This window comes from Ascaphus truei, chromosome 7, assembly GCF_040206685.1.
Source record: "Ascaphus truei isolate aAscTru1 chromosome 7, aAscTru1.hap1, whole genome shotgun sequence".
In the NCBI taxonomy this organism is placed as follows: domain Eukaryota; kingdom Metazoa; phylum Chordata; class Amphibia; order Anura; family Ascaphidae; genus Ascaphus; species Ascaphus truei.
Window position 1 is genome coordinate 36,741,815 of NC_134489.1, and position 23,643 is coordinate 36,765,457.

At 46.3% G+C, this 23,643-nt stretch overlaps 1 protein-coding gene across 7 annotated transcripts in view; it reads right to left on the reverse strand.

Annotated features, from left to right (window-relative positions):
• The window catches only part of MEF2D (myocyte enhancer factor 2D), a 145,202-nt gene that overhangs the window by 26,775 nt on the left and 94,784 nt on the right, over positions 1 to 23,643 (reverse strand). For all 7 annotated transcript variants that reach the window (XM_075607697.1, XM_075607694.1, XM_075607699.1 and 4 more), the window contains one exon: positions 13,608 to 13,811. In XM_075607697.1, coding sequence (XP_075463812.1) covers positions 13,608 to 13,811 — 204 coding nt within the window. The remainder of the gene's footprint in view (positions 1 to 13,607; positions 13,812 to 23,643) is intronic.

Consider the following 23,643-nt stretch of genomic DNA (forward strand, 5'->3'; position numbering starts at 1 on the left):
TATAAATATGAATTAGAATTCCAATTCGCCTTGACATCAGCAGTGGGCCAACTGCACCAACAAACAGTGCTGTCTCAGCAGTGCTTCCTTCAGCAATAAATGGCCTTCTTTGGGACAAGATACATAATTGCAATGAATACGCACATCTCTGCTGACTTTAGAGAATTTAGAGACTGCTCCACAGCTGTTTTCCTTTTTATTCTGTAAATCTAGCTATTTTTACACAGCACTGCAATTTAAAGCGGCGCCTCCTTAAAATAAACATACTGCAATATAGAGGAGTGCGAGTATTACTACATACTTCCAGTCCCAGCTGTCTAAAACTTCTTCTTTCAAGAGTCTTTAAAGACTTTCCTTCCAGTTGTCCACCTGCCCACAATGCCTTCAACAATACAGACAGCCCATTATGGGGAAGGACGTGCATTGTAACTGTGGGTTTGAAGGATAGTGTTAAGGATTGTGTGCTGAGCCCCTGTCTCCAATGACAAAGGGAATGATCCACAGAGATACATGGAGCCCTCATACTCTGCAATATGTACATTTTCTGACCATGACCCCATAGGACTATAATCACTAAAGTGCAATCGTTCTCATCTATTGATAACAGCAGGCTGGATATTAACCAAGGGTGATGCCTTTCGCTCCTTATCAAGTACATATGACTCTTAACCTTTGACCTCAAAAAAGAAATTTCAGCTCACTCCTTCCACACCAACATGCTGCTCGTCTTGATGACCATGAAAGGGTTAAAGTGAGACGTACATACAAATGGAAAGGGTGAGAGTTATACGGCGTGGCAGCTTTGCCAACATTAAATGGCAGTCTCGGAATCTTTTAAAATCTTTTAATTGTTTCCTGTTGTTTTTAACTTTGCATCTAAGTAGAGTGCAAATGGTGATTACATCCATTTAGGATATTATGTTCTGGCCTGGTGCTTTATTCCTGTGCACTTAGGATGCAGAGACCCAGCACTGTGTGTGCGTGTTTGGGGGGTCACACAGAAACAGAGGAAGTCAGACTGAGAGCAGAATTCATGTCAAATGCCAAGTATATGGCCCAAACTGAAAGTGCATAAACAGGGGTGGCCAAGTCCAGTCCTCAAGAGCTACCAACAGTGCAGGTTTTCAGGATATACCTGCTTTAGTACAGGTGGCTCAATCAGTGGCCCTTGAGGACTGGAGTTGGTACTGTAGCTCTCGAGGACTGGAGTTGGTAGCTCTCGAGGACTGGAGTTGGTAGCTCTCGAGGACTGGAGTTGGTAGCTCTCGAGGACTGGAGTTGGTAGCTCTCGAGGACTGGAGTTGGCAGATCTTGAGGACTGGAGTTGGCAGATCTTGAGGACTGGAGTTGGTAGCTCTTGAGGACTGGAGTTGGCAGCTCTTGAGGATTGGAGTTGGTAGCTCTTGAGGACTGGAGTTGGCCACCCCTGGTGTATAACATCACCCAGTGCTCAGAAGTCATTCTGAACATACTTGAGCTGGGCTTGTCAATCGAAGGGCAGATACAGACTTTGGGGGTTGTTCATTAAAGTGTGACGGTGCCCCTTGGGATAGCGCATGGAAACTCCCATTGACATAAAAAAAAGTTGCAGTGCTGCAATATCCATATCGGCACCATCGGACCTTTATGAATAACCCACTTGTAGTCTACTTTGTTTTAAACCCCAAAGGATGTGTCAGGATCAGCTCCCTCGCTGTACACGCCATACGCCACATTAGGATAGAGGGGTCCAGTAATGTCTACAATTATCCGATCCCTACGATTCCTTTCCGATTGACGGAAAGTCTTGATTTTAAAGGTTTCTCTCCCCATCCCAAATAGAATATCACCAGAGCTGGCACCCAAACCATCTCTTGCCATGGCTCCACAGATGCAGGCTGTGGCACTACTCATTTGTTATTGTTTAGCATATAGAGCTAATCCTATGTCCTGCCTGATTAATGAGATATCAGAATTTCTAGTTCACAAAAAGGATGCCATGCGTGAGGCACCCTTTATCAAAAAGCTGTAGCTACCACTGGCCTTTCTAGTTGACAGACCACAACCCCAGGTCCTGTACGAATCTCCGTGTCACAAGCTTGGCTGGGGGTGAGGATTGCAGAGGTCTGGCAGCTTCCTTTCCAGCAAAGGAAGAACTGGGTATTCGAGCCCACCAACTCAGAGCAGCTAAATATAGGCTCTGAACAATCAGAAGCAGCAGCTGAGTTTCACACCAGACTGCAATGTGCACACATTTCATCATTTCAGCTGCATAAGCACACAACGGCCATGCTCACCATATGGACTGGGGACATCTGGAGAAAGGATTAGGACAGCAGTAAGGAAGTCCCCCAGGTGACACGCTATGGCCATGTGCTTAAAAAACAGGGACAACCACTTGGTCACTTGTAACTAACTGAAAGTCTGACTCTTCTTAGCCTTTCAAAAACCTTTATCCAGGGAGGAGCCAAAGCTCCATCTACCAATAGGCAGCCCTTGGTCAAACCGAGTGTGGATGGAAACCAGATCATTATCCCGCAAAGATATCAGAAGAGACTGTAATTACCATGGAGGTCAGTCCGTTTAACCCCTTTAATGCTGATCCACCCTATAATACATCCATTGGGTAATTCCTCCATAATCTCACACTTGGACCTAGGTTTACTAAAGGATGCTAAGCTTTAGTATGTCTTAACTCCCATTCACGTGAAGGTACACTGAAGTTTAGCACCCTTTAGTGCAGTGTTTCCCCAACTCCAATCCTCAGGGAACCCCAACAGGTCAGGTCTTAAGGATATCCCTGCTCCAGCACAGGTGGCTCAGTAAAAATTACTGAGCAGCTGATTGACCCATCTGTGCTGGAGCAGGGATATCTTTAAGACCTGACCTGTTGGGGTTCCCTGAGGACTGGAGTTGGGAAACACTGCTTTAGTGAATCGTGGCCTTAATATGCGGCATAAAAGAGCCAACAGTGCAGCACAGCCCCTTAATACATTGTCGCAAGTAGTAGACCACTACTGGCCAACTGCAGGTACCCTGTATAATACCTGGTTTTGAATCTTGCGTCTAATGAAGTACAGATGTCCCTATTGTTCTAATGTCTGCCAGTGTGTGAGTAGGGCCCGCTGTATGTCTCGTCCACTCAATGGTCGAGGCTCGGAACATTCAGCCAAGTAGATCTGGAAACTCATGACACATCTTACTTAGTACATGTACAATGAGAAGGAGATTGGATGAATAATTGTATCACCTCTCCTCCTGTGCGTGTAGACAAGCATATGCAAAGAAATACATGTAACATACAGACGGTATATGGTAAAATGCTCCTATTGTGGAGGTTCTCACTGGCGTAGAAGCTCCTATATCGTTGTACTGACAGAGGAACGAAGGCAGGGGTGGGGAACTCCAGACCTCAAGGGTCAGCAACAGGTCAGGTTTTCAGGAAATCACTACTTCAGCACAGGTGGCTCAATCAGTCCCTGCTTCAGCAAAGGTTGCTCAATCAGTGGCCCAGTCTTCGACTGAGCCACCTGTGCTGAAGCAGGGATATCCTGAAAACTTGACCTGTTGCTGGCCCTTGAGGACAGGAGTTGGCAACCCCTGGACGAAGGGGTACTAAATTCCAGGTGTCATACATTAAAGAGGCTGTAGGCACAAGATGAAGCTGCCTCGCTCTCTCTCTGCTCAGGTTTTGCACCAGATTTGAGTGTGTGTGTGTGTGTGTGTGTGTGTGTGTGTGTGTGTGTGTGTGTGTGTGTGTGTGTGTGTGTGTGTGTGTGTGTGTGTGTGTGTGTGTGTGTGTGTGTGTGTGCGCGCGCGCATCTGTCACACTATGGGCGCGTGCCTGAAAACCCTAGAGATTTATCTGAAACACAACGAGGCCAGTCTTCAAAAAAAACAACCTTAACTTCCTTGGAATAGAACGAACAACCCCCGTGCGCCAGAAATATGCTGACAAATACAGATTCATTTGTCAAGTCCATAAATGTATTCGTTATAAAAGTTCCAAGTGCCATTTTGGAGTAAAAAATACCCGGTGAACCACAAATCTTATTAATGGGGTTTAGTTACATTAGCGACGGCCACAAAAGCCACAGAATAACATTGCATTTTCAATGGCAGACTGAGTAGCTAAAATAGCATTTGTTTATTCTTTCTCTAGGAGGGTGAGGAGGACGAGGGGGGCGGTGGGGGGAGAAAAACCATGCCGTTAACCCATTGTACAGTCAGAGAGGCGTGCAGCGTATTGCTGGCTCATCTGGTTGTGAAGGCGTTATATAGACGTTTATTATATAGGCCAGCGGTGGGCGACTGCAGTCCTCAAGGGCCACCAACAAGTCGAAAACTGAGCCACCTGTGCTGCGGCAGAGACTGATTGAGTCACCTGTGCTGAAGCAGGGATATCCTGAAAACCTGACCTGTTGGTGGCCCTTGAGGACCAAAGCTGGCTGCCCCTGAAATACGTAGTCTCTTTGACAGTATACCACAAGACTGCGTGTGCTGCCAGCGGAATAGCATGCAGAGTGTAACGTAGATATGATCCTTCTAAAGGCTCATAAACAATATATAGACATGCATCATAAACATGCAGGTGGAAGGGAAAGAGAAGGAGATTTGGGAGATATGTATCAGGATGATGCAGGCCCTGCAGCTCTTTGTAGCAACACCTGCCCGGAAATGAATCCACGCATCTTCAATCTCACGCTGACCTAGTTAACGCCACCTCGAAGAAAGCCGGAGAAATTTTACCCACTCCCCAAATCATTTGGCGATTGCGGCGGGAGTATACTGTCAACTTCACATGGATAATGTCCTGTTAGTGACCCTTACTACATGACCTAGCACTGAAACCTTTCACTAGCACACGGAAACTCCCACTGATTTCAATGGGCCTATGCAGTGGCTGAAAAAAAAAAAAGGTATTAGATTGCAAGCTTCTAGGGTTAGTGACTTCCTAAGCTATTGTTACAGCGTAACTTAGAGGGTTTTTTTTGTATGTCATAATATTCTCCTGGATGTTGCCCCACTATACCTCTCTGTGTAATGCGTGTTATTTTAGCTCCTTATAAATAAAGAATGAAGATAAGATGATCTTACTCATTCCCAAACCTCTGTGATTATATGTTGCTGGAACGAAGGATGGGGTTCACCCCTTCAATGCCGGTGGGGCTCCCCTGGCAGACAGAGGGTAACATGCGGCCCAGGCAGATCAAGTGACACTGTAAAGGTCACGCGCTGACATTTAAACCCCTGTCAAAACTGCCGAGAACTACAAGACTCGAGGAGGCTGAGGCGGAGAAATTAACACCGGGGCAAGGAACGGCTTTGTGAGTCCTAAGCAAACATCTTAAAATCATTAGTTGTTGTTTTTTCTCCCTTCCTACACACGTTTTCATATTATCAGCATAGTGTGGGAATGAGGTTCTTTATGCACGGGCTTAAAATTCTATTCCAATGACGCCAACAACAACTCACCCTGTTAACCCCTTGTGCAAAACCTGCATGAAAGTACGGGGCTACGGCAGCTGCACGGACGCGAGATCTATTATTCACTTTGCTTAAAGTGGCTTTACTTCTTGACATTAAAACTCCCTGGGATTGAAGCAGGGGAGTGTTCGGAGTGGAACCGCGTTGATTTCAGCACCGGGACCCCCATGCTTTCCCGAGATACTGGGAGGGGGAGGGGGGGGGTCGGTAGCAGCTCCGGCTGGGCAAACAAAATGTCTGTTTAAAGGTCCTGAGGGTGCCAATAGGAAGCCGTCACGTCATCCCTTTAAACAGGACTGGTACACCGGCATCTCCTTCCGATGAGAGGAAGTATCATGGGGAGCAGGGGGTCCTCGGAGCTCCGGAGACCACCCTGCTTCAAACCTGGGGGGGTTTTAAGGTAAAGCTCCCTTAACATATATATGGTTGCCAAACTGAACAAAATACCCGGCGTTTCAGAGATGAACAGACTTGATGCTAAAGTGCCTTTTATAAACAGGTCTCAGAATTCATTTCATTTCATTGAAAGGCTATTTCCTCCATGTGACGGTGGCTGTGATTTGGGGAGGGATTGCAGAGCGCGACAAGGCGGAGTGCGAGGGGAATGACGGGGACACACAATTTACAGCGAGATGCATTTATTTGAGTGGGGCCGTAAGTTGTCTGATGGTTTAGCACCATTTAGTCAACCTGGACAAATAACCCTTTAACCTAAGGGGTGGGCAACTCCAGCCCTCAAGGGCCACCAACAGGTCAGGTTTTAGGATATCCCTGCTTCAGCACAATCAGTCCCAGCTTCAGCACAGATCTTCGACTGAGCCACCTGTGCTGAAGCAGGGGTATCCTGAAAACCTGACCTGTTGGTGGCCCTTGAGGACTGAGTTGCCCACCCCTGCTTTACCAGTTCTGCTGCCTTCCGGCAGTGAAAAGGTTAAAACAACTGCACTGCCGTTAAGTCACTTTGGTCCCAAAGGTGCTGCCCTTTCAAACCACTTCAGGCCACAAGCGATGCATGGTTTATTGCTGCCTGATCCCCCTTACACACACCTTCCCTTCACGGTTACTTAGCACTTATCTTACACACCGAGTGTGGGGCTGACATTTTCGCTGGAAGCTTTATACCAATTGAAATGGCGCTGTGATGTGCAAGAGCTTGGTGGCGGAAGCGCATATGAGAAAGGGTGCTAATTAGCAAGTGGCACCCACACCCATGTGAGCCGAGAATTCAGCACACCCCCTCTGCCGTCGATACACCTGTTAACCCCTTCACCTCCATGGCAGGCTGGCGTAACAAGGGTCTATATACATATATATATATATATATATATATATATATACATATATATATATTCTTCAGTATTACAGTAGGTGATGCCTTTTTATTTGGACTAACAATTTAAGCAGTCCAAATAAAAAGGGAGAGAGAGAGAAAGAGAGAAAGAGAGAGAGAGAGAGAGAGAGAGAGAGAGAGAAAGAGAGAGAGAAAGAGAGAGAGAAAGAGAGAGAGAAAGAAAGAGAGAGAGAGAGAGAGAGAGAGAGAGAGAGAGAGAGAGAGAGAGAGAGAGAGAGAGAGAGAGAGAGAGAGAGAGAGAGAGAGAAAGAGAGAGAGAAAGAGAGAGAGAAAGAAAGAGAGAAAGAGAGGGAGAGAGAGAGAGAAGAGAGAGGGATAGAGAGAGAGGGGGGGGGAGAGAGAGAGGGGGGGAGAGAGAGAGGAGGGGGAGAGAGAGAGGAGGGGGAGAGAGAGAGGAGGGGGAGAGAGAGGAGGGGGGGGGGATAGAGAGAGGAGGGGGGATAGAGAGAGGAGGGGGGGAGAGAGAGAGGAGGGAGGGGGGAGAGAGAGAGTGGGGGGGAGAGAGAGGGGGGGAGAGAGAGAGAGGGGGGGAGAGAGAGAGGGGGGGGGGCGAGAGAGAGGGGGGGAGAGAGAGAGAGGGGGGGGAGAGAGAGCGGGGGGGAGAGAGAGAGCGGGGGGGGAGAGAGAGAGGAGGGGGGGCGAGCGAGAGGGAGAGGGAGAGAGAGCGGGGGGGGGAGGAGGAGAGGAGAGAACAAGCACTGCAGTGATGTATCCATCCACTATATGACTAGAGCACGCATCACACAGCATAGATAAATACTCCACCAGACCCTGATGAAATAAGACACAGCCCTGCAAGGTTGAATATCAAAATGTGGTCTTTATCGTCCAATGTACAGAGATCAACGTTTTGGCCTCTCTGGGACCTTCCTCAGGAACAGGGGTCCTCAACTCCAGTCCTGCAGACCCCTCAACTTTTCAGGATATCCCAGCTTCAGCACAGGTAGCTCAATCACGTCCCAGCTTCGATGAGCCTCTGATTGAACCACCGGTGCTGAAGCAGGGGATATCCTGAAAACTTGACCTATTGGGGAGGCTGGAGGGCTGGAGTTGAGCAGCCCCTGCTCAGCATTGTCGAAGTCTGGTGGACTATCCACAGACAGACAGACAGACACACACTTACAAATACAGGAGGAAATAATTTAGCAATGATTTCAAAGCTGCAGTAATCACCTAATGTGGCATATTATTATATTATTATATTATCATTATGATGTAACTAATAATATTTTAATTACAAGTTCGTAATGGATAATGTGAAAGACTCCGTGAATTTGGCTTAGCAAAATGAATCGAATAAGTGGGACTGTGCCTACAAAATAATATCACCTCAAAGCAGGAGGAGGAGATTGGCGCAGAGGTACTCAGTACCACTGCACAGAGCCGCTTGATTAATTGCAGGAGCGACAGGGGTGGTGATATTTTCCCCATACACATCTGCTATTAGTAAATGTTTCATCACCCACTTTCAGAGTGTCAGGTGGGATTTTAATAGAGTGAAAATGTTATATTTGATCATTTTCGGGGCTTAAGCATTGGTATTACTTACCCGTGAGTCTTCCCCCTGTGGAAGTAATAGCAGCCTGCTCCCCTCTAATCTTCAGCATTTGTATATAATGAGGCATTCAAAGTGCCATGAGTAACCATTGTGGGAGGCAATTACTGGGATAGGGGAGCAGAACACGGCCCGTTTCACTTGCTGCGTCGGCTGCGGAAGGGGGGCTGGGGGGAGCGATGATTTAAAAAAATAAAAAAAAGACCCCTGCTGATTCACTGCCAGATACTGGTATCAAAAGGCAATGCTGGGGTACTCCCACCCGTCGTCAACCCTCTAAAAAGTATGCAAGCAGGGGTTTGAGACTAAATTCTGTAGTCTATAGCAGGAGAGGCGAACTCCAGTCCTCTAGGGCCACCAACAGGTCAGGTTTTCAGAATATCCCTGCTTCAGCACAGGTGGCTCAATTAGTCGCTGCTTCAGCACAGGTGGGGTCAATCAGTCCCAGCTTCAACTGAGCCTCTGACTGAGTCAGCTGTGCTGAAGCAGAGACTGATTGAGCCACCTGTGCTGAAGCAGGGATATCCTGAAAACCTGGGCCCTTGCGTACTGGAGTTGGCCACCCCTGGTCTATGTGATGAGGGCGATGTGTCAAAGTTTACCATGTATAAAGATAAACACTACTGGCATATCCTTCGACTAAATCTGGTGCTGCACTCTGCTATACGTTTGCACTGGTTTTTCCAGCTGAAAATGTGGCGCGTACGCCCCTTGTGGTTTTGTAGCAAATAGGAGTAATATTTGGACAAGGTGGGCCAAGGTCAAATTGGGTGTTTCCACGTTAATGTTCTTTACAGTGTAGACATGTAGAGTAGGAGCACACGCTTCCATCCGTCTGGGGGGGAAAGGGGCCAGGTAGTCATTATTTCAGGTGACTTAAAAGTAGGCAAGCAAAGTAACACAGCAATGGGGACAGCCAGAAAGCTGCTACTTCATTAAAAGGATATCACAAAAGAAGTATTAATGCTCATAGGCCTATTTAATAAAGCTTCCCCTTGCCTGCGAAGACTTTAGCTCCATTCACTTGAAAGAATCTTAAATATTCTGGAGACGGCGGCTCCAAAGCACATTGAATAGAGGTCATAGTGGTACTCGGCACCCTTGAGAACAGTCGCACAGATTATTTCAGCTGAGACGTTTAGAGGGAGGTAAGTAGTAACCTTCCTGTAGGACTGCACTGCAGAAGATCATATGTCCTCTCCCTAAGGTTCCCAGTCACTGTCCTGCCCCCAACACAGGGACTCATGTTATGAAAAACAGCTGATGTCCCTGTGACCTGATCCCTCCCCTGGCATCAATCCCTCGCTCTGTCTCATATCGGGGACGTGCAAAACATCTCTCACTCTGCTCTATGTAAATATATCGCAGCCATCATCCCAATGCAAATGAATGGGAAATGACCCCGCACACAGCTCTAGGGGTTTAACGTGATTGATACAAAGTGCAGCAGAAGCTTAGATATTTAGATACTTTTCCATTGAAGAAATAGATCCCCCTCAAAATGAAGATGCTGCAACATAAAGCAGTGCAGAGTATGAAACAGCATGTGCAGCTGACACACTCCTTCCCTGCAGGGCACAGAAAACCACTGATGGCGTAGGGGTGCCAGGTGTCCAGTATTGGACCAGACTGTCCTGTATTTGGAGCTTCTGTCCAGTAAAAAATGAGAGGCAATACTGGACATGGATGTGTATACCGGTATAACCTCTGGGCGTGTATGTGTTTATACAGGTATTACCTCTGGGCGTGTATGTGTATACCGGTATTACCTCTCTGGACATAGTGACCTGACCGGCTTGGGGGGAGGCGTGTGATTTCCCGTAGCAGGGAGAGAGCAGGACTGTTGCTAGGGGGCTGCGCAGATTCCTCCATCCTGATTGGCTGCTGCTGGGTAATATTGCCAATCAGAAGGATGTGTCAGGAGCCTGGGGCCAAGGAGAGGAGGAAACACCATGGAGAGGGAAGGTGAATGTGTGTGTCTCAAGCGTGTTGTATTTTTGGGAAAGACGCCTGGCAACCGTACTGAAGGGACACCCCCAATAATGAAGCCTTTCTAGCCCATCTAACTGTTTCTTTAGCCTCTCAGTGCTGGAGGGGCAAAGAGTTAGAGACCCCTACCGAGACGATCAGAGATACACTTGCTGAGGAAGGCATGGAGACTCTCTGCAAACTTTATCTTCCCAAGTCCTGGGAGCTGTGAGACATATCAAGGACCATGACTGAATGTATGTTTACAGGGGCACAAATAGGACATTTCCCCTTCAACCTGCAGTGCTTCCTTTAAAAGGCAAGAATGCATGGTAAACCTTCCCTGGAGAGCCTTATACAAGCAATAAGGCCCTAATCTGACTGTTATCTGCCAGATAGAGACCTGGTCTGGGCAGGCACTTACTGCTCTTATCATTGGAATAACAACCTTTCCTATTAAATGCCTTAGTGATAGCATTGGGAGCAGACATTTCTTCCCTATCTGTGTTAAAAGGCTGCAATGATTAAGAACATAATGGTTCCTATCTGTGCTAATTACCTTCTGGCCCTGTCTGGCCATTCTCCTCTTGCACTTCTCTCTGAGAGATTCGCTTTACAAGGTACCCTCATTTTATGATTGTAGAGGGAGAGGGGGGTTGGCCCGGTATTAAAGGGGTTGCACCCCATATGGCCACCCCCTGACCTCATCAGGGAGGCAAGGGGTTAACTGGACTGCGGTCCAGGAATGTGGCTTACACCTTGTCATGTCATGAAAATGTATGTTCCCCTGTTCCCATGTTTCATTATAATCCTGTATTTTAAAGATGTTTTAAAGTGCATTTCTGTATCTCCAGTTCTGGAGGTCGCAGAGAGTTGATATTTGGCCAATATGTGGAGTCACTGTAGGCATTAAGAACTGGCAAATTTCGACCCACTGAGCCCACCAGAATGGAACTTATTAATATGTGTAGATATTAAAGTGTATATGTATGGTATTTTGGATCTGCCCTGAAAATGCAGACTCCATTTGCTATGCTAATAGGTCATGAAGGGCAGCCGGCTGATTGAGCCTAAGCACTGTGATCAAAAGTTAACTGCCTGATTGTTTACACTAAGTACTAATCAACAGATCAAGTACTAATCAACAGATCAAGTACTAATCAACAGACTCTGCCACTCTAATTGTTACCTGAGGGTGGAGAATCATCAAACTGGAGTGGTTTGTAAGTGTTATGTCTACACCTACAAACAATGCAGATACTTCATTTGATAGACTGGTCATCGCCCCTGATTTAATTATGGGGCTACCCATAGAGTCCCAGTACACATGGGCTAATTAGCTGGGGGGCATGGGTTAATCTGTGTCTCCACGTTAGGGATTGGATACAGATAATTGTTCACCAATAGTCTGTATTCAATGTTAAGAATAGGGTTACACAGGTATATAAACTGTGTCAACCCTACAGTTTTTAGTAGTTCTTCTGATACCATCTTGAATGTCACCGGATTGCTGGAGAATTGCTAGCTGATACTTCTCCATCCCCCAACCCTAAGTAAGTGTTACCTTCTTGTCTGAATTGTACTATATTGCTGTGTTCACCTTTTTAAGGAATAAATTATATTTTATTATATCTAAGCCTCGATCAGTTCAACCCAGATATTTGGTGTTCATTATATCTTGTCATAAGTTACCGTGACAATGATGCCACCTCGGACAAGCATCATTCTTACATCACCGGCAGCGTATAACGTCAGAGAGTGAAGGTCACTGGGAGCTATAAAAGGACGAGGGGCAGATTGCTCTGGGCAATAATTAAGCCTTTTGCTGCCAAAGGGGCCTGGCATAGATTCCTTTCCGAAACCTGAAGGGCTCTGCATAGGGACGTGTTTGTCAATCGGGGGTTTCCTCTACACCAGGGGCGTGCACAACATTTTTGGGGGGGGGCGGGGGCGCTTACAGAGACCCCGCACCCTTCCCCAAAGCATTTAAATGAAAAGCCGGGGGAGCCTCTGTATGTTACTTACCTTGTCTCCGGCAGCTTCTGGCGACGTGGCATCAGAAACGCCTGAGACAAGGTTGGGGGGGGGGGGGGGAAGGGGCTCACAGGCAGGGGGGTGAGCAGACAGGGGGCATAGATGAAAAAGTTTGCACACCCCTGCTCTACACCAGGGGTAGTCATCTCCAGTTCACGGGCCACCAACAGGTTAGGTTTTCAGGATATCCCTGCTTCAGCACAGGTGGCTCAGTGGAAGACTACTCTGCTTATCCCACATTGCCCTTATCAGAAAGCCAATAAAGATATGGGCAAACTCTGTTGGAACACACAGGAACTAGCTACAGGAAATCAAACCGCTCCCCAAATCTCAGCTCACCATGTTCACAGAAAAAGGTATCAACCACCCATATTTAAAGTCTTCAATATGTCATTTCCATTAGTGCAGTTGGTCCTAGGGGCGATTGCCTGTTTAAAAGGGAACGCCAACGTGCTTGCACCTTCTTTATAGACCAATGTTTCTCAACCCTCTCCTCGGGATACCGAGCACACGTTTGCGCTTATCCTCTGTGTCATCGGCTGGTTATCACCAAAACATGGCTTGGCTGAAGGGTGTCCAAAGGAGAGGGCTGAGAAACACTGTTATAGATCTACACCAGGGGTAGCCAACTCCAGTCCTCGAAGTCTGAGCCACCTGTGCTGAAGCAGGGACATCCTGAAAACCTGACCTGTTGCTGGCCATCGAGTTCCCCACCCCTGCCTTAAAAAGAAGTAGATAATTGTAAGTATTTTTTTTTTTATAATGTTTTAACGTGGTCTTCTAAATATCTGTAAGCTACTCTGGAGCTCCATTATCATGCTTCCCTTTGCCTTAGTGAACCAATTAGGAGGAAGGTACTTTACCTAACATGCACTGACAAGGAGGGAGTGTGCATAGATCGGACCATGTTACCTTTGGGCTACCTAAAGGAAATAAAATAAACATGATCTTTCTTACCTGAGAAACCCCACTACAGAAAACTAAATGCTACGTTATTATTCCTGTATGGCAGGGGTGGCCAACTCCAGTCCTCAAGGGCCACCAACAGGTCAGGTTTTCAGGATATCCCTACTTCAGCAAAAGTGGCTCAATCAGTCCCCTGCTTCAGCACAAGAGGTTCAATCAGTGGCTCAGTCTTGAGGACTGGAGTTGGCTACCCCTGAGATACACAGTACTGCTGGCTGGATCACCGGGTGTGACTCGGTGAAGATGCTCGGTGGCTGGAGCCCTCACCTCGATAATGTCCGCGTTAGTCCGGCTCTCGTGGGGCTCGTTGTACTCGGTGTATTTCAGCAGCACTTTGTCCATGTCGGTGCTGGCGTACTGGAACAGCTTGTTCGAGTGGTTGAAGATGATGAGGGCGATTTCGCAGTCGCACAGGACACTCAGCTCGTAGGCCTTCTTCATCAGGCCAAATTTACGTTTCGTGAACGTCACCTGTGGAGGGCATAGGCTGTTAGGAGCGCAGTGACTATCGATCGGCAAAACAGCACCGGCTTAACATTTGAGGAATATATATATATTTGTACATGCGCGTGTCATTTTATATATCAGTGTGAATGTGTTTAAACTATGTATAACAGTATCTTTGTACATGTGTGGTTGTGCTCACACTTTCTGTGTCAGTGCTTTTGTGTGTGTATACGTAGCTGTGTGAATGTACAGTCTGTGCGTGCATCAGTGTGTCTGTATGCTCGTCAGTGTGTTAAATGTGTGTTTGTGTATGTATCCATGTTTGTGTTAGTGAAGTGGTTCAGTGGGGTCAAACATGCGGGCATTAGGGGCCAAGATGCTACCCGTGGCAGTGGGCTCCATTTGCTGACAGGCAGGCCAACAACACATTGCTCTGCAAGTGATTATACTGCAAGCAGCGCTGGCATTGTGAGCATACCAACGGTCCAGCCCTGATGTTACAGAGCTGTGGACACAATTTCGCCTATACACCAGTAAAACAGACACGCCGTTCACTAAAGATCAGAAAGGCCACCGGTGGTGTGACGTGCGGGGAACCTGAAGTGGGAGCTGGGAAGAATACTGGAGTACTTTTAAGTATCTGTTGGTTTACAGTGTTTATCTTAACAAAATACATATAGCTTTAATAGATTTTCCCCCTGTAGCGTTGCCTTTATTTGCCGTCTCCTTCTCCAAAACGGTTTGAAATATTAGTGTCTCATTGTCTAGTAGAGTAACTGGGTAATTCGGTACAGCTGGTGGAGGGAAGCAGTTTCTGTATCGCTGTCTAAATATCTATTCTATTTTCTGATGCAGGGTTTGATCAACATTCATTCTAATAACAGAAATCCTATTCCCAACGTCAGACAGATAACCCTACAGACTAGAGGTTATCAACTCCAGTCCTCAACCATCCCCTACAGGTCAGGTTTTCAGGATATCCCTGCTTCAGCACAGGTTGCTGAATCAGACCCTGCTTCAGCACAGGCGGCTCAATCAGAGGCTCAGTCTTTGACTGAGCCACTGATTGAACCACCTGTGCTAAAGCTGGGGTATCCTGGAAACCTGACCTGTTTAGGGGGCTTGAGGACTATAGTTGAGCACCCCTGCTATAGACTCACACCAGCAGTGGTCTTTTTGCTTATTTAATTCAAACTAGTTCCCTCCGTTAGTCAAAGAACCCATGCCCATAATATCCACCAAATGAGCTCTGGAACAGAACAGGAACTATACAGGGGGCTCAGCTTCCATTAGGAGACAGGAAAGCTCCATTATTTATATTGTGCGGTTAGCTACCAAATGGGGGGTTCACCAAACCTTAATACTGCCAGCTCCATGTCAGCTAAGCAAGTCTGTTTTTATGTGCTTGATACGGAAAACAGATTGCATGCTCTGCAGACTAGGGGTTCACTGGCAATATATTCTTCTGTATACACTGCAGTGAACACCGACAGTAGTAAATACAAAATATATCTATTCTATTTTTTTTTTTAAAGTAAATATCCTTCCAGTGCGCATACACTGTGTTTCTCATCTTCGCTCGAATACAGCCGTGATCATTTCCCTGGCAGCTTTTCTACAGATGGAATTCTACAACTGTATTGTTACTCTCGTCATCCTTTTCTCTGTGCACTGTCACAATGTACTTGTCTATCATTTCCCTTTCTTTCCGTGTGATCTTGCCAAAATTAACAGGAAAAAAAAAAATATATAATAATAAATCGAGGTTTTAACCAATATATATATATATATATATATATATATATATATATATATATATATATATATATATATATATATATATATATATATATATATATATATATATATATGAAAAAAGAAAACAGGCGCACACCTAGTGCATTAACGTTATAACAATATATATATATTTATTTTTTGTGCATCAAAATATCACAGTCATCCAATCTGATTTTTTAGAAAGGTTGAAGTTGCATTTCCCTTCTAACTAAATTCAACTCTGCAATCCGTGGTTACAGAACATTACAAGTGATACGTTTTATAGACACACAGGATTGGACGACAGGCAAGAACCACTTAGCGGAATATCCCGAGTAATGAGACTTGGACCTAAAACCTAGTAGGGGATTAAGCGGAATATTTTTTTTAAACGCATCTGATTAATTGGAGATGATAACACCCAAGTCGCCCCAAAGGCCGTGAGCTGTTCACTGATGTTACAGCTGCTCTGTTACAATCCGAAACACACCAACCTTCTTATCCCCCTGTACCCTATGTTCCCACTTACCCTCCCGTATAGATTGTAAGCTCCTTGGGGCAGGGCTTTCCTGATCTACTGTTACAATGTATGTTACAGTGTATCTTATCGTTTTTTCGCCCTCCCACCCCTATTGTACTGTGCTGCAGCATTTGTTGGTGCGTTATAAAGAAATGATAATAAACAATTACTTGGATCTCCATATATCCGTATGATCACCCGACGCCTTAGAAAGTAGTGTCCCTGTGCTGGAATGCAGGATAGCACAAGCCTTTGGAATAAGTGGGGAGAGCGCTTTAACACTGTTGCAGGGTACTTGCAACCACACACGCGGGTTCTTTGGATAAGGCCTATTTATTTGAGCCTTAAAACATACAGCACACCAAAAACAAATAGCTTCTCATCAGCAAACAAAAGAAAATAGCTTCTTCAGCAGACAGAACAAAATAGCTTCTCTTTAGCAGACAAAACAAAAATAAGGCAGCTTCTCTTTTGTATGCAGGAGACAGACAGTTCATCACACGTACTTTGCAACACAGACCTTATAGCAGTAATCTCTTCAGCATTTTCAGTCCTGTCTCCTCACCAGCTCCCCTGCCTGTGTGTACAGCCTGGGGTTTTTTAACACCTTGATTATGCATCTGGGGTCAGACTAATTAAGCAGCCCTTCTCAACTTAACCTCGTCACTGCTGCACTGCAAGCCTAAACATAGGTTTTCCAGGCATGTGGCTGGTGACGTTCATTCACCCTGTCACAAACACCATTTACCTTTAGCATATAAACTGTGGTCAAAGTGCCACGGTGCTTGGTGCCACTGCTTTATATTTGCACACTTTCATTTAAAATAACATTGTATCTACCTTCTTCAGCAGAAACATTTTATAAATCATTGTTTGACAGATTTAGGAATTCTTGCTGCTCCTTTTTATGGCATTTCAACATAGACATTTTTGTTGAACGCAAAGTTTAACTATTTGCTGCCAGATGGGTTGGTAAATACCAGATAAGCCCTTCCCTGCTCTAACAGTGCTCCGTGCGCTGCTGTAAAGGTGTTACCTGCTTCCTCTGTGACGCATGCATGTACCACCCAACACCAATATGGGGTGTGTGCCGGACCTACACATAAGCTAAACAAGCTACAGTTTAGGGCAACTCCAGTCCTCAGGGACCACCAACAGGTCAGGTTTTCAAGATATCCCTGCTTCAACACACGTCGTGGAGTCTTCAACTGAGCCACTTATTGAGCCACCTGTGCTGAAGCAGGGATATCCTTAAAACCTGGCCTGTTCGTGGCGCTTGAGGACTGGAGTTGACACACCTGATCAAACCCAAGGGTGTGCAATCTTTTTACCCTGCGCCCCCCTGTCGGCTCTCCCCCCCTCCTAACCTTGACTCCGGCGTTCTGATGTCACGACAACGCGGTGTAACGGGAGCCTGCGGCTTTGCCCATCTCCAGAAGCCATCTGAGCCAAGGTAAGTGAAGTTTACAGAGGCCTTCACCGCTCCCCCGGCATTTAATTGAAATGCCTTCGGGAAGCGCGCTGGGGGACTCTGTAAGCCCCGCACCCCCCACACAGAATCTCCCCCCAGTTTGCGCACCCCTGATCTAACCGGTTGTTGAAAAGTAAGACACGAGGTCATTCCCCTTCAATGATGTGGCGGCCTCCTATTGGCCTGCGGGACACACAAGATTTGGTGACCATTTTGATTTCGTTAAAGGGCAAGAAAACACTGGCAACTTTATTATTTATCTTGGGAACCCAAAAGATAAAAGCAGCGCAGTTCAGCGCCAATGGACCCCCTTGTTCCAAAATATGAAAGAAAAAAAATGTAAAAAAAAGCAGTAGTTTAAAATAAATACCAGGTAGGAAGGAACTGCTGCTTCAATGCCCCTCACATCTGTAATTCCCAAGCATTGGAGGGTAAAAGTGCCTAGTTGTTCAGTGCAAGGTTTGTGCGCTGCCTGTTCTGAGATAATGATCCCTCTACCATCACGTCTGTTCACCATGCCCTATAATTCATTCTTCACCCGAGTCTTATGCGATGTGACAGTTGCCACGGTAACCCCTCTTTGGATCGCTTTTCTTTCTCCCTACCATGTGAACGGCAAGGGTTTTGCGCACAGAATAAGGCTTTGGTGGGTTAAAAAACCATCTATATTGCTGACAGAGAGCACGCAAACTGTGTCCCCACTTCTGTCCTAATCTGTAAAACTTCCCGCAGTATTTACCCCACAGGACCGGCATAAATTGAAGGCGGCTAATTTGGGGAGAATCAGATATTCAGGTAAGTTAACACCCCCTCCCAAATAAAAACCCCATGAAAATAATTCCTTGACCAGGACAGGCTGCTGCTATAACGCCTGCGCAATGTATTGCTGCCCCAAATCTCGTGGGCCAATAGTAGGCTGCAACCTCATTGTTTGACGTTTCCTATTGGACGGCCATTTAAATGTACTCAGGAAATACCAGTAACTACACCGGTAAGTTTCCCCCGGAGCTACAAATAACGCGATTTAAAAATCGGGGGGTCCCTGCAGTTCCAGGGCTCTAAAAAAAAACCAATGTGAATTTATGTGGGCTTGCTGCTTTGCGTGGTCAGTTCATTTGCTCATTGTTGGAACCATAATTCAGAAAGAAAGGAGAAATTAGAGGCAAACGCATTGTAAAAGCAAAACTATAAAGCAAGCATAGCACAGTAATAAGGAAGAAACGAAAGGCTGGTACGTAAATACTCCTTAACCCAGGGGTTCTCAACTCCAGTCCTCAAGCCCCCCGCCCCAACAGGTCAAAGACTGAGCCACCTGTGCTGCAGCAGGGATATCCTCAAAACCTGACCTGTTGGGGGGGACGATGGGGTGGCTTGAGGATTGGAGTTGAGAACCCTCTTCAGTGCCAGAGGAGTAGAGCAACACGTTGCAAAGTACAAAATATTTCAAATATTCAATATACATATTTGTGAGGGATGGCCGTGCAGTGTGTTTGGGGCTGGTTATCCTAACGCAGTTACTTTACCGTCTAAAATATGTTCAATCCTGCACTTACTCCCAGTATATTCTGTAAATATCCCGTTAGTCCACTTAGATTGTAAACTCTGGAGGGCAGGGACCGCCTAATTCCCATTGATAAATGTCCTGTTTAACGCACGTGAAGCTTATCTCCCTGTACTGTCTTTATCACACATTAAATAAGTTATGGTGTATAAAAAATTGTAACCCATGTTAAAATGGATTTTGAAGCAAATGGTGACACTGTGTGCTCATTTGCAAGTCCTTTCCCAGAATCCCTGGCTGCAGTGGAAGCAGTGTTTGATGAGATAATGGGTAAAGACAGGGTTGCAGACCTGTCAGACATGTGAATGCGCTCACAACGTGGGATTTTTATTTGCTGTACTGTCTTGATAATTCTGTCAAGCACTGCATATATGTGTAACCCCCTTGTAAGTGCAGGCAGCTGACACACTTACACTGCCCCTTGGCTGCAATAGGAAACTACAACTCCCAGCATGCTGTGCTGCAGCAAGTGAGTCACTTCCGGAACAGGAGGATCTGACTTGTGATGGACAGGGCATCAGCCAATGAGACTGGACTCTGGAGAAGCTCCCGCTAAGAGAGGGGCCTTGAGGAGTACCTGGCAGCATCTGCAAGGGGATAGCTGCTACAGGAGATCTGCACGAGCCTGGATGAGTTCAGGCTCGATCGAGACTGACCCGGAGCCAGTCTGAGTCCCACTAAGAGGGAGAGCGGACGTTCACTGGAGGGAGAGCCCTACAGTGTACAAATAGGCCCTGCAGATCATCACCTGGAAGCCGCACGGAGTAGAGGTACCCGTCGGACGGGACCCTTAACGGTTGCAGTTAAAGTGGTACAGAAGTATTTTGTGAAGTACAGGTCTGCTATACTTTGTGGCATTATAGAGCTCCAACGGTGACCTGGCACCATGGCGTAGGCCCAGATAGCCAGGATTGGGTGGCCGTGTCATCACTGACATACACCTGTGCAGTGTTTAAGTGTAGTGTTACGTCGATGTGCTGTTATAGGACTTTGGTGATCCTTTGTTAAGGATCAGGGGGTTCTGTAGTATCTAGCTTAAAGTATCTATAAAACCCGTTACATCCCACCCGCATTGTGTTTGTTTCCACTTTGACATAAAAGGATTCAGGCCCCCTCCTCAGTAACAGGCATATCAGTCTGGGGCTTATAGAAAGAGAGGTTACACATTGGTGGTGCTATAGAAATACAAATATACATACAGTAAACTGGCAAGCCGGCTTCCCCTTTATTCCTCTTCCCCGTCGTGGTTTTCTGGGGAAGATTTCAGCTCCCTTCATTTGAATGAGTAATGGAAACACGGCAAAATACCGCAAACTGCACAAAGCGTTCTGAGCCACCTCAGGGCCGAGAGTAAACGGCAACATTTCAAGCGAATTCAAATGACATGAACGTGTAAGCCCCGAGTTATAACAATGTTATACACCTGGACTCTTCCACCAGTTCTCCAAAGGGGCCAGATCAGAAAACATTTACAAGTAGATGGGCCACAAGCTTATTGTAATGTCATTTTAGATACACTTTGTATCTTTGTAAGCTTGCATACCAGCTGTACCGTATATATTTACATTACCTTAACTTACAAGTGAAAAAGTGCACTAATTACCCACTAGTTGCTTGGGCAGCGGAGAGTCCGAGGGTCACATCAAGGCCCTTAGTCGGTCGCCAGTTGAAGAGAGAGTCCTGTTATAAAGTATCAAAAGTAACCAAAGCTTTGTGTGATCTGGAGAATGTCGTCATACTCAGGCCCTGTGTAGATCACAGCCCGTTCTTGGGGTTCCTGTACATGAAGTACTAGGTGTTATTTACAGGACATGGACACTTGACACCATGTCTTCTAGCGGCTGGGTGCAGGGACCTCCCAGTGAGAGGTGACACTGTTACCAGCGGTAACACCCTGATCTTCACCGACAGCAGGAGCACTTTCTCATGTCAGTTCGTATCAGGGCCCATCACCCGTCAGATATACAGTATCAGGGAGGCTGAGCCGGGCCCCATCAGTATGAGGAGATAATCTTAAAAGCTCCAGCCTCTACGACTCCACTCCGAGCAAATCCCCATCACACTTCTGGTTACACATCCATTTAATTTAGACAAAAAAAAATGGATGTAAAATAACGCAGGGAGTCCACAACACGCCTCTCACCGCTTCACTGGCATGGGAGGGGGGGCAGCAGAGTAATACAAGAGGTTAATGAGGTCACAAATAACTACTATTGACTACTAAAGACATACATACTATTGTAGGACTTTGCAAATCATTTAAAAGGTGCGTTGGTGAAGCAAAAAAATAACGGTAGCGCAGGGGAGGCCAACTCCAGTCCTCCAGAGCCACCAACAGGTCAGATTTTCAGGATATCCCTGCTTCAGCACAGGTGGCTCAGTCCTTGACTGAGCCACGGGTTGAGCCACCTGTGCTGAAGCAGGGATATCCTGAAAACCTGACCTGTTGGTGGCTCTTTAGGACAGGAGTTGGCCAACGCTGGTGTAAAGCAATGTGCTGCATTAGGGCCCTTAGTTTTAAAGTGACATTTTATGTTGTATATTGCAATCAGCCTCCACAAGTGTGTGAAACCAGCAGGAAACACTGGGGTGGATTTATCAACGTCTCCCAGTCTGCAAGTCTGGGCCAAAGCCATGGAAGGATTGCAGCAGATTTATCGGAGGTCTCTTCTGGCGCTTCATGCTGCACCCTGCTCCACCACCCAGAGTTACCAGTGACCTCACACACATGTGCTGTCTGCTCCCCACACACGTGACCCTGCCTAACATTCCCTTGTGGTTTTCATACTGGATTTTTGTATCCCAGCTGCCTTTGAGCTGTCAAAGTCACACTGTCATGGCTCTCATCACTTGTGTCCTAGCCGTGCTACAAATCGGACGCCTCTAGGATAGCTCAGGGGGGGTCCTCTGAGAGTAGGGTCACCACATCACCCCACAGGTCAAAGTCTGATAGTACTAAGGGGTACTAAATAACACAATACTTTTATTTGCAAGCTTATACTTTTATTTACACCTTTACAGCTCCACTTATGAAAAGGGGATCTAATTTAAGAAGTCTCTTACTGTACGTTTATGAGTGTAAGTTCTCTAGGGCAGACTCCATAATTCCCACTATTTAACTTCCTGTTTAATGCATTTGTGAAACGTTGTACATTATCTCCTTGTACTATCTTGCTAATTTTGTAAAGCTGAAATATTATATATTATATAAATACAATGAATATATTGGAAATGAGAATATATATATCTTAAGATGCTATTCCACAATAAAGTGTGTGTGTGTGTGCGTGCGTGTGTGCGTGTGTGCGCGTGTGCGCGTGTGTGCGTGTGCATGTATGGTGAGTGTGTGTTTGTACAGTATGTATGTTTTTTTTACTTGCTTTGACCATAGTAAGGGAGACTTCCTTTAGATCTACTGAAACACTGAGTCCACAGCAAATCTTCACACCACTTCCTCTTCTACTCCCTCCTGACACCTCTGAGTAGTGCAGGGTGGCACTGATGTAATGTACATTAAGAGGGGGATGTATCCTGCCACTGCGTTCTCCTCACATTGCATGGATAGAGCTCAGGGCACGATGCCCATGTGCAGATAAAAACCTTCTATTCATTTCCTGCGTCTACAGCTCCTTTTTTTTTCTTCCTGGTTACAAAATCCAGCATTACCTCTGAGCTGGTTATGGTCTCTCTCTCATACTATCTCGCTCCCTCCTCCTGAGGGGGCTGGCATTCCTCTCTCAAGCTGAGCAGCCTATTAGGAAGGATTAGTGAATGCTATTATCTCTTTATTATCATACACCAGTGTGCTGGGCGCTTTAAGCAGTCACTGCTGAGGGCTAAACACCTTCAAGTTGAAACCAAGGTGGATGGTGCAGCCTCCCCAATCCTAATGCCACAGCCTCTTAGCTGTCAGTGGAAAAGGGAGAATAGAAAAGGGGCCAAAAAGAGAGGAGAAAAGCCAAGAAATTAAGGCTATAAAATGGGTACGAAGAGGGCTGATTATTCCAGCGTTCTGCCTAGTTTTCCTGCTCTCCGAGATGCTGAGGGCAGGAAGCTGCATTTCCTGGCTGAGCAGATAGGACGTGGGAGTGGGCTGGAAGGGAATACACAGGGACACATAACCTCGTAAGGGGAGGAGGCTGGCCGGAAGTGCGGTGGAGCAGTGCAATGCTTTGCAGGCAGCCTACGGGTTAATATTTGCATTGGACAAGAATAAAACAAGAGCCAGGACTCCATGCACAGCATCAGTAACAAGTGAAGGCTCAGTGCGCTGATCCTGACATCACACACAGTTCAGTAAGTGACAGCTGCTTGCAGGCCCATTTTGCCATTAGTACTCACTGCAGTGATCAGAGACCTGGAAAATACCACTGCCAATCACCGTGCTATTGAAGTCTGAAGACAGCAAATTCTCAGCTTACTCTGTGCAAGTGGAGAGGAGCAAAGGTTTATGGGACAGGCTTCTAGCTCAGCTGCCTGCTTATCCAGGCAGTCTTGGCATTAAATGCACCAGTTCCACTTAACACAC